General features: G+C 40.4%; 1 protein-coding gene across 1 annotated transcript in view; it reads right to left on the bottom strand.

Annotated features, from left to right (window-relative positions):
• Positions 1 to 2,209: 2,209 nt before the first annotated feature.
• The window catches only part of LOC107104695 (beta-centractin), a 13,241-nt gene continuing 4,513 nt past the window's right edge, over positions 2,210 to 10,937 (bottom strand). Inside the window, exons 3-11 of the mRNA XM_015404749.1 lie at positions 10,121 to 10,196; positions 9,194 to 9,319; positions 8,987 to 9,111; positions 7,720 to 7,936; positions 7,529 to 7,621; positions 7,280 to 7,454; positions 7,076 to 7,137; positions 6,264 to 6,304; positions 2,210 to 2,997 (exon numbers count right to left, since the gene is read on the bottom strand). Of these exons, the coding sequence (XP_015260235.1) occupies positions 2,895 to 2,997; positions 6,264 to 6,304; positions 7,076 to 7,137; positions 7,280 to 7,454; positions 7,529 to 7,621; positions 7,720 to 7,936; positions 8,987 to 9,111; positions 9,194 to 9,319; positions 10,121 to 10,196 (1,018 nt within the window). The 3' untranslated portion in view covers positions 2,210 to 2,894. The remainder of the gene's footprint in view (positions 2,998 to 6,263; positions 6,305 to 7,075; positions 7,138 to 7,279; positions 7,455 to 7,528; positions 7,622 to 7,719; positions 7,937 to 8,986; positions 9,112 to 9,193; positions 9,320 to 10,120; positions 10,197 to 10,937) is intronic.

Raw genomic sequence — 10,937 nt, 5'->3', positions numbered from 1 at the left:
ATTAATTAAACCAAAGATAAATAAATTTCATATTCTGTCAACTGAGTTGTAGAATCCTCTCCCTATAAATAATTTTCCGTGAAATAATACCAGTCATTATTTAATAAGATCCTCTTCAAAATGACAAAAAACCTAACATGTATAATGAGCTAATGAATTTTTTTTTTTTTATTGTATGCATTTTTTTATGCACAAAACTACTAAATCTGAATGAATGCAGTGGGCTGCAGAATCACCAACCAGACAACATGCCCAGCAGATACATAGTTCCCTACGGGATCACTAAATGACTTTTTGACTTTTAACAACACTTATCTACACAATTCAAACATATAAACAATTGACGTAAAACAAGTTTCAGTTAAAATTCCCTATTGAGGTAAAAATGAGTGTCAGCTAAAAATCGTTAAATGAGGAGCTGGTTAAAATGTAGTTCTCCATCATCTGACACGGTACATAAAATGTGTTAAATGCTGAAAGACAAGCTGCAACAACTCCACAAGTTTTGAAAATAATCATGGTTCAGTTTAAAAGTGATAAAAATAAAGTCTGCTAAGAGATAAATACATCTAAACCTGCTGATGGAGAAGATAAGCCGATAGACTCTAAAGAAAAGGCTGCAGCTTATCTATTAGAGAGACCAGACATCCACTAGGAAATTCACCTCATCATGCCATGAAGACTTGATTGAATGTACGTGATAAGCCATACCTAAAACCAAACCTCACTTGGATCATCTTTAATTCTTATGAAACTGCTCAATAAAGGTAATTAAACCAGGGGGGTGATTACAGGTTTTAAGAGAATACAAAAAGGACAAGACTTCCAAGCAGCAGCCTTATTTATTATACTGAATTTACAGATTTTTAATCAAAAGTAAACAGTATTGTACAATGTTTTATTCCATCACCTGTGCACCGTTGTACACAAGCTCGTGTCATTTTACCTTTTTTTTTTTTAAACTTCCTTTAAATAATTTCACCTTAAAAAAAAAACCTCCAGGAGCAAATGATGTGCATCCTCTAAAGTAAAGGGGGTGTTTACTGGGTATTAACTTAAATCGGGGCTCATGTTCTCTGCTGTTTGATTCTCAAACCAGACTTTAAATTCAAACACCAAAAATGTGGAGGATGATGGAAGGATGAACTCAATTTAGTCCTGTGATTTCATTTTAGGGGAGTAACTTAATGCACAAGTACCCAAAGGATATCCAGCTTAAGTTTTCCTCACTTACCTGCCTAATGTGATGAGCTCACGATAGAATAAACTCTCCCCATAAACAGTCTGGTTCTTTAAGGCTGAATCCCAAACCGCCCCCTAAAGCAGGGATGTCAAACTGGTTCCAGAAGGTTTTCTTTCCTACCAAGCAAAAGCAAAGCAGACTCCAGTCACCTCATTAAGTCGAATCTGAAGGTGATGACTTGATGAGATGCATGAAGTCTGGTGTTTCTATCGTTTGTTTGGAAGGAAAACCTGCAGCCAGATGGTCCTTCTGGAACCAGTTTGAACGCCCTGCCCTGAAGACTAAACCTTCACTATCAAGAGTCCATCTCAGTTAAGAAACACCCGCAGCTGTTGAAGGCGCCTTGATTGAAGGCAGGGGGCGTAAACGAGAATGGGACGGCCTCTTCCCGCCAATGGGAAAAGCAGTCGTTGCTATGGCAACACAGTGGCTGCAGATCTGTGGCACATAACATGACATTAAACGTTTGCCCCTCTCTGAAAACAAACTTATACTGCATCATAACACTATTTCAAACCTTCCCTTTTGGAATTGATGTTTTTTTTCTTATACCTAACTTCTGATTTTATGTCAGTTTGATGAAGATGCAGGAAAACCAGCGGAATTTACATTTGGAAGAACGCGTTTCCTCTGCCATTCGGGCGCCGTTACACCCGCCCCCAAATCCCAGAGCCTGTTTGATTCAGACCTGCTATCCACGGGCATAAGTGTCCACTCACCCTACCCACTACATGGTTTGGGACGGCACTTAACGTGGCAGACCCTCCGCTGGAATGAACAAACGAGGGTTAGTGTTCAGGGTCGGTTTGGGATCTCTTTATCAGTTAACAGAAAACATTTTAAAGAGCCCTTGATACTGAAAATAACATGGAGCAGGTGAAAAAAAAAACAAACAACCCAAAACAATAAATAAATCAGCTGAATTTCATTGGATTTTCATACATCAGTTCAAAAGACAAGCTCTTAACCTTTTGATTAACTTTTCATGACAACAGTAACTTGAGGGGACTCTGATCATTTGGATGAAATTCTTTCCTTGCAGTTCTGTTAATACAGTAAAGATAATTAACTTACTATTAATGTGTATCATAGCATAATATATATGCTGTGTGTGTATGTATAAATGTATACATACACACACATATACACACCCATACATATACAAACACACACACATAGCATTGTTGCAGTGCGTACTTCGGATGTTTGCTGTGTAAAAGCTAAGAGTCAGACGAAGCCTAAAAACAGACATTAAAAAAGTCGACTTTTTTGGAATGGAAACTTCAACAGTAAAGAATATTTACGTTTATTAACATTTGATGATATTGTGCACCTAACGGGGCCACACCAATACTTCAACATTTAAGATACCCAGAGTTGATCCTGCCCTCCGAGGTACCCTGACAGCCCTCTGGATGTAACTGGGGGGCGGGAGGTGGAGGATGTTGCCACCATCGTCTGACAGCAACCCTGGCATCAATATGGTCCCCCAACAGATGGAACAGCTAGTTTCTGGGGGCCTACAGTGATTCAGATCATAAATGACAATGTACAAACTGCTGCAGGTATCAGGATGTTCAGCAGCAGGGTGGGGAAGTGGGGGCAGGTTCTGATAGCGAGGGGTTGGCGTATGCATGGTCCTAATCAGAGCCTAGAAGGTCTTCCTGTGGATGGCACGTGCTCTGTCTTCTTCATATTCCCGCTTAGACACCCACATCTTTTTAAAGGTGTCCAACGAGGCCAAGATGGAGCCACTGCCAAAAGAGAGAATGCAGAGTCAACAGTGTGAGGGGTGCAAATGTCAACTAGAACCAGCGGAACAGCATAGAACTTCAGAATCGGCTAGTCTTTACCAGGGTCTAATTTTTTTATTCTGACCTGATATGAAAAAAGAAAAACATCACACAACAGATTAAAAGCATCTAAACTGGCGACAGTGAGAAGGTTAGTGTTACATTTTAATTAAGTGTAAAGTGACCAAAAAACGAGTTCCTTTCCGATTTGGAAATTATTGTTATTTAGCATTTTGAATTATAATTATACTGCAAATGCATTTAATTGTGAAGCCTTAGTTGTGTGTTAGAACTACAGCAAGGGAAACATCTGCAAACAGCTGCTGCTGTGCATCAGTCTACAAAGTGTTACAGACAGAGCCCAACAGGAGATTGCCTGCTTTAAAAAAAACAAAAACAACTGTATCCGATATTTTGGCTGATATAAGAAATTTATCGGCCAAAATACACACACATATATACATTAACTTTAAAGAAATACACTCTATACATTGCTAATGTGGTAAATGACTATTCTAGCTGCAAATGTTTTTTGCTGGTTTTTGGTGCAATATCTACATAGGTGTATAGAGGCCCATTTCCAGCAACTATCCAATGGTACAATGTGTTTGCTCATTGGCTCAGAAGGCTAATTGATGATTAGAAAACCCTTGTTCAATCATGTTCACACATCTGAAACCAGTAAAGCTCGTTACAGAAGCTACAAAACTGACCTTCCTTTGAGCAGATTGAGTTTCTGGAGCATCACATTTGTGGGGTCAATTAAATGCTCAAAATGGCCAGAAAAAGAGAACTTTCATCTGAAACTCGACAGTCTGTTCTTGTTCTTAGAAATGAAGGCTATTCCATGCCAGAAATTGCTAAGAAATGGAAGATTTCCTACAACGGTGTGTACTACTCCCTTCAGAGGACAGCACAAACAGGCTCTAACCAGAGTAGAAAAAGAAGTGGGAGGCCGCGTTGCACAACTGAGCAAGAAGATAAGTACATTAGAGTCTCTAGTATTAGAAACAGACGCCTCACAGGTCCCCAACTGCCATCTTCATTAAATAGTACCCTTTGTCATCCTGATAAAGGTCTTTGTAATAGGCATATAAAACAAACTACACTATAAACTACCGTTTGTTTTCTTTAGTTTTATACATGCCTGCTCACTCTCTACCCTGCTGCATGTATTTCATCACATCTGCTGGATCAGATCTTTATTACTTGTTTGTTCTATATATTCTTTACTGATCCTGCTGCAAAATGTGATTAGTGTGCACATTTAATATTTTTGCTAGCGTTGGGCAATCAACTGTATTTGAAACATCAGCAAGAGTCAACTAAATGTAATTTTCAAATCTCACAGGAGCTCAGTCTTGGTCACATTATATGTAACAGGAGTAAGGCACCAACTTTTTCACTCCAGTCATTTAGGTGGCGGGAATAGACTTATAGCGGATTGGCTCCTCTATAGAAGGAAAGGGCAAGGTGAAGCGAGCCAGAAGCTATATGTAGGGCCCTATAATTTCCATTAATTGGCAAATTAACGCGGAATCTAGTGTAAACGCGGAATTTCTACATTTGAAATGAAATTCTGTTTTTGTTTGGGAGAAGAATGTACGTCGGGGGAAAAAGCACACGGGGGGACGCAAATCTGGGCGACACAACCCCTCTCACTCCGTCATTTCCGCTCATCCGCCCCCATCAAAACATTGAAAAAATGGCGAAGCAGTTCGGCGAAAAAGTTGAGAAACACGACGCTAAGCCCTGAGTACAGAGCCGAGCAGTTCCCTCGTGACTTTTACGTGTCAGGTCAACTATTGTTTTGCAAGTTTGTCAACATTCCATTGGTTGGAAGCGCAAAAATACATGCACTGACCACTGGTCATCCAAAATTGAGAGGTCCTATTTTATTTTTTTACTTCAAAAAGCTAATGGAGCACTTTTATTTATAACCATTGGTTCATAACATTATATTAGAGTGCAGTGTTATGTTAACCTGACAACAGCCAGATGCATGTCTAGCTCCGCCTAGCTCCACTCACATACATCTGGGAACCCGCCATAGGAATTGCCTTTACTGAAGGCTGGGCCTTCTCAAAACTCCTTGCATATGATTGGATAAGCCACTTATCTGTCATCTTTATCGACGTGCTATTTCAACCACTCACACCGAAGCTAACCCGTGACGCTATGAGAGCGGAGGAAAAAAACAAAACAGAACAGCCGACATCTTGGATATAGCAACAGTGGAATCAGCGCAATGTCGGTAAATGATCAATGTTGTTTGTGCCATGAAAATGTGCGGATAAAAGACAACATTGTGCACAGCAGACTTATTTTAAAAAAAGAAGCCAACCAAAAAAGTATAGACGAACGACTTACAGAACTCGCTTCTACGCTACGTCACATCCAGGAAACACCGGCCCTGCGTCCTGATTGGCCAGACCATAAATTTGGTTGGGGACATCACTTTCAATGAGCGATGTCTCAGATGTATGTGAGTGGAGCTAGGCGGAGCTAGACATGCATCTGGCTGTTGTCAGGTTAGTGTTATGTTGGATCATGCAGTAAAAGTACTGAGTAAATGTGTTTTATTACCTCAATAAATTTAAGGTCATTCCTATTTTATTTGTGTACATTTTAATCATTAACATTCTTTAATTCAAGCACATTCTTTTTACGACTGAAATAACAGTAAAGGGTAAAATAAACGGAAATCGCAAAAATTAAAACGGAAAAAACTGAATTTTCAAAAATGAAAACGGAAAATACGGAATTTGGAAAAAAAAAAAAAAAAAAAAACTATCGATTTTATAGGGCCCTATATATAGAAGCATTTTACTCTGTGTGGCTGCTCCTCACTTTGCATTATTTTCTGGCTGACACTAGGTGGCAGTGTAGGGCACAAGCTTACACACTACATGTACAAACAGAAAACAAAGAATAATCGATATTAATAAAGCGACATGATTTGACCACATGGGCTCGCCCATTGGACACATCACACATTAATCAGACCAAAGTATTTCTTCATATTGGAAGCATTTTTAAATTTAATGCCAAAGATCTTCCTCATATACTGCAGGCCTGTTCCTGATTAAAACCACTGAGTCAGGAGGAGAACTTTCAGCCTCAGCAGCCTTTAGGAGAAAACCCTTTCCTTCTCAAACTGTACCAGAGTTTCAATCTGGTCCTTTGGGCGTCTATCCTTTACAACATGCGATACATTCAGGTCTTACCCGATCCACGTGGAGTACAGCCGTTCCTGGGGTGCAGAGATCTACACAGGCAGAAGAAAAGAGCCAATAAGATGTTAGAGAAACAAACCAGTCTGATTACTGCCCTGGGGTGGATTAGTAAGGCTTGTTGGCACTAACAAACACTTTTTTCCCTCTAGATTTTCTTCATGCAGCAGATTTTTAGCAAGCAATGCATACAGGAATACATTGTACGCCTTTTACTAAATACATCTAACTAAATACAGCTTTAGTAGGCCCTAATTTTACCCCAGAAGCTTCGCTCAAACATATACAATTTTACAAGCAGCAGATGCTGGAGTTAAAAATGTTGAATTTCTGTTGCTTGACGTGGAACATCCTCTATTTAGAGAAGTTGATCTTGGAGCGGGCAGGGAGACTGACAGCGGTGTTGAAGGAGAGCTCTTTGATCGATCCACTGAAACTGATAAATTTAACACGTCAAAACCTTCCCAGCAACATATGTTCCCTTTTATTATCCAGAGGCCTGCAGTTTGTACCGTATACCTGAAAAACAATAACATCTGCTTCCAGCCACAACCAACAGTAGGGGAAAACCCCCAAGAGGAAACCAGGCCCTAGGCAGCTGCTGCTGGGGATTCCCAGTGACAGCGCAGCGCCGGTATGTGGGGGTCTGAGCGGCTCCCACAGAGAAATATTTAAAGACAGGATAGAAGTCTTGACGAACTGCCAAACACAGATTAGCCCCATGTTTCACTGAAGGAAACCAAAAAAGGGCCAAACTAAAATGGAAAGAAAATGATGTAGGAGCCACATAATCAAGGTAGACCTACCTTAATCTTAACGTCTTTTGGTGCAAGCTTCTTGACCTCAGTTAGTAGTCTCTCTCCAAAGCCTGGGGGGAACGATAGAGTGAATGAATAAAGCCATTAGTACCAGTAAACTACACTACGTCTGTGGATAAACTAAAGTGATCCTCAAGTCCAATGCTTTGGAAGAAACTCGAGCTTAAAGTTTTTGTTAGATGCATCACCTACCTTTGATCAATGTTGACCCCCCGCAGAGAACAATGGTGGAAAACAAAGTGCGTCGCAGGTCCATGTCAGACTTTTGGATGGCATAGGCCAGGACCTCATGGATTCCTGAGCTCTCATCTCCAATCAGGTCAGGTCTGAACAGCAGTTCTGGAGCACGGAACCTTGCTGGTCCAATCTGAAAACAATAAGTTTGCATTTTAGTATTTTTGAAGACTTCCTGAATAACCATCTGGTGTCTGGTGGACCTACATTTAAAGTGCTTCCATCAGGGAGGACGTACTGAGCTTTCTCTGTTTCTAAAGTCTCATCCTTCTGTGGGCTTAGAGAGAGATAGCAGGCTCTCTGCACAGCAGGGAAGAAAAAAAAAAAAAAAACTTATTACAGTATTCATTGCAGAGAAAACGTGTCCCAGATAAACAGTGTCTCTGCTGCCTTCTCACCTCTTTGATGGTGCGCACCACCTCAAACTCTGCCGACGTGTTGAAATTGTAGCCCTCCTTGCGCAGCAGCAGGCGGAGGTACCGAGAGACATCTCTGCCAGCAATGTCTACGCGCATTATGGAGTGGGGGATGGCAAAGCCCTCATATATGGGAACCACATGGGTTACGCCGTCACCAGAATCCAACACAACCCCAGTTGTGCGGCCAGTGGCGTATCTGCATGGATAATTAATTTTACAAGCAATAAGTCTGTAGGTAATGTCCCCAATAATAAGAAGCAGAAGGTGATTAATACCAATGACATGCAGTAGAAAGGAGGAAGGTAAGTTTTAAAGACATTTCCCATAGGTAGAATTTTGAAATATGAATAATACTTTAAGAATGAGGAAAGGAAAAAAAATGGTTTAAAATGTTCCTTTTTGATAAAGCTTATAGTTAGAGTGGCTCAGGTTATCCTGAGCTATCTCTATAGTTCTGCTGCTATAGGCTTAGACTGCTGGAGGACATAAAGAACCCTTACATTCTGCTTCATTCTATCTCTATTCTCCCACTCTGCAGAATTTCTTAGGCCAGCCTCTAACTATATGATCTCTCTGGAGAGCAATATCAGCTGTTCTGCTACCATCAAAACCTTTGTTTATAGAAGTTGAAGCCAGCACTGTTTTTCAGTGTAGTCCTGTTTCTCTGACTGTGACTGACTGGATGTGCTCTCTTCATCCTCTGACATGGGAGCTGGCTCGGAGCTCGTTTCCCTCGCTGTGTGTTTCCTGGACGGGGCCGCCTGTGGAGCTGGTTGACAGTTGCCTTTTGCATCTATGCTTCTTTTTCTATGTCTGCTTCTGTCTCCTTGAACCCCAGTGGGCCTGAGCAGATGGCCGCTCACACCGAGTACGGTTCTGCTGGAGGTTTCTTCCTGTTAAAAGGGAGTTTTTCCTCTCCACTGTCGCTAAAAGCATGCTTGGTGTTGGGGGTTGCTGTTGAGTTAAGGATTTCATGCAATCAGCTGGTCTTCCTTTGAACCAATCTGACTTTATGATCTGGTTGAATTGTCTCAGTAAAGTACCTTGAACTGACCGGTGTTTTGAATTGCTACTACATAAATAAACTAAATTTAATATTAATTAGTTATTAATGATTATAAATTAATTTATTTTGATGATCTTTGTTGCAAGGTTTCTTTGGGTGTTTTGAAAGGTGCTTAACATAAAATGTAACATTATTAACTATGAGACCATAAAGTAAAAAGAGAGGATCAGCAGTTCTTACAAGCTCAAAACTGCCTGCATGGAAATGAAGAGAGCAGGAACATTGAACGTCTCAAAGAAGATCTCTGCCGCCTTCTCTCTGTTCTTGCTGGGGTTAAGAGGAGCCTCAGTCAGCAGCACAGGATGCTACAGAACAACCCAAAGAGAACACAATCAACTGCTGTTCAGCTAACTGGTGAGGGAAACAAATAATTGGAATGAAGCTCACCTCCTCCGAGAAGGTCTGCAGCTGCTCTTTGGAGTAAACGTACTGCCAGATCCTCTCCATGTCGTTCCAGTCGTTCACTATGCCATGCTCCATCGGGTAGCGCACCGACAACAAGCCCCGGTGCTCCTGATCCACAAAAAGGTGGAGACAAAGATAACAGATGGAAGGAATGAACCATGTTCCCTTTATTTCTTCTTATCTGATCCATTCTAGTTTATTTATCATACTGTACATTTTTTCTCCAACAGCAACAAAGTTTTGAAAAGATTGCCTAATTTGAGCACGTCAGAATAATTCTAGAGGACAGAAAATGAAGGGTCAGGGAGTTGATGCTCCATTCTAACATCTGTTGATAGATTTTACTGAACTAACTCCATGTAAAGGAAAGAAAGGTTGCTTGGTTATTTAGAAGTATAAAAAAAAAAAAAAAAGTTTAATTTTAATGAAGCATTCTTAATGAAGCATTGTGTTTATCATCCACAGAGCGGCGAAGCTGTTGAAAGAAATAAGATCTGTGAAGAAACGGGTCTGAACGGGGTCCAGGCTCTTAATTGTTTTGATGCGCCGCAGTAAAAAAATCATTTTGAAATTCTCTTTGCAGGACTGTTAGAGACTCATACAACATCTACACCTGCATATGAGGATAAAATGCTTCTAAAACATACAGAGAGAAGCTTCAAGCTGTAAACATAGCTTTCCTTTAAGCTTTTTTAAGGCAATGGTTCCGTTCTGAGACATTGTGATGAGATCATACTGCTGTGTTTGGTGTATTGAGCAAATCTAGACATGATAAAAAAAGTCCTTCCAAGATTCCCTCACTTTCTAACAAACTGCCACTATTCTGCCATCCAGTTTTCAAACATAATCTCTTTCTATAAAACGTCATACTTCATTATCTTCTTTGACTTGATGTGCTGTGTGCAATACCTCTGCTTTGGGTCCAATGAAGAGATCTCCCTCCAAGGCTCCAGCCATCACCCTCACATGCTTGGGACGTCCCACACTAATTAGAAAGAGTGAGATTTGGGGATTTTACCACCCATGCTAACACACCAATCTGACAGCACGATAACAGACATGTGAGTTTACCTCCAGATGAAAATCCCAAGGATCTAGCCGCAGTCAAGTTAGTTTTATGTTGGATATTCGACAGACGTTTGATAGATACTCCTGTTAAACCTCTTCTTCAAATCCACCCGTATTACAGACTTTACAGTAAAAACGAGGCGACAGGAAACGGCTACATCGTGTAAAAGCTTGGGCTGAATGATTAAGTGCATTTGGAATAAATAAAAACAAGATTTTCTATCCGCAAATGTTGCAATTTGACTGGTGAGAGTGACTTAAGGGAGCAAATCAGAGCGGGAGGAGAAACCAACACTGAGCTTCTATCTGTGGCACAATAGCCTCAGACTCAACAGAAGCTGAAACAGATAAAAGTTTAGATAAAAGTGAAAAACATGTCAGCTGTGTGGAAATATTTTAGCTTTTTAAAAAGATGCCGTTTGACATCAGGTATGGTGCAGAACGTGCCTCACTGCCTCACAGGAAAATACTATCAGGGGTTGACGTTAAGGATTTTTACCCTTTGGGCAAGTGACTTTCACATTTCATTTGCCTAGAAACAATTTTTACTTGCTCAGTATAATGTTTGATAAATATAGTTCCTAATATTCATTTTTTGTATATATATCAATGAAACATGTTTGTTTTTTAAATGTTTTTTGTAATTCAGTATTTTTTA

Source organism: Cyprinodon variegatus, unplaced genomic scaffold, assembly GCF_000732505.1.
Source record: "Cyprinodon variegatus isolate N-32 unplaced genomic scaffold, C_variegatus-1.0 Scaffold1849, whole genome shotgun sequence".
Lineage (NCBI taxonomy): Eukaryota > Metazoa > Chordata > Actinopteri > Cyprinodontiformes > Cyprinodontidae > Cyprinodon > Cyprinodon variegatus.
This window is presented reverse-complemented; position numbering and strand designations above follow the sequence as displayed.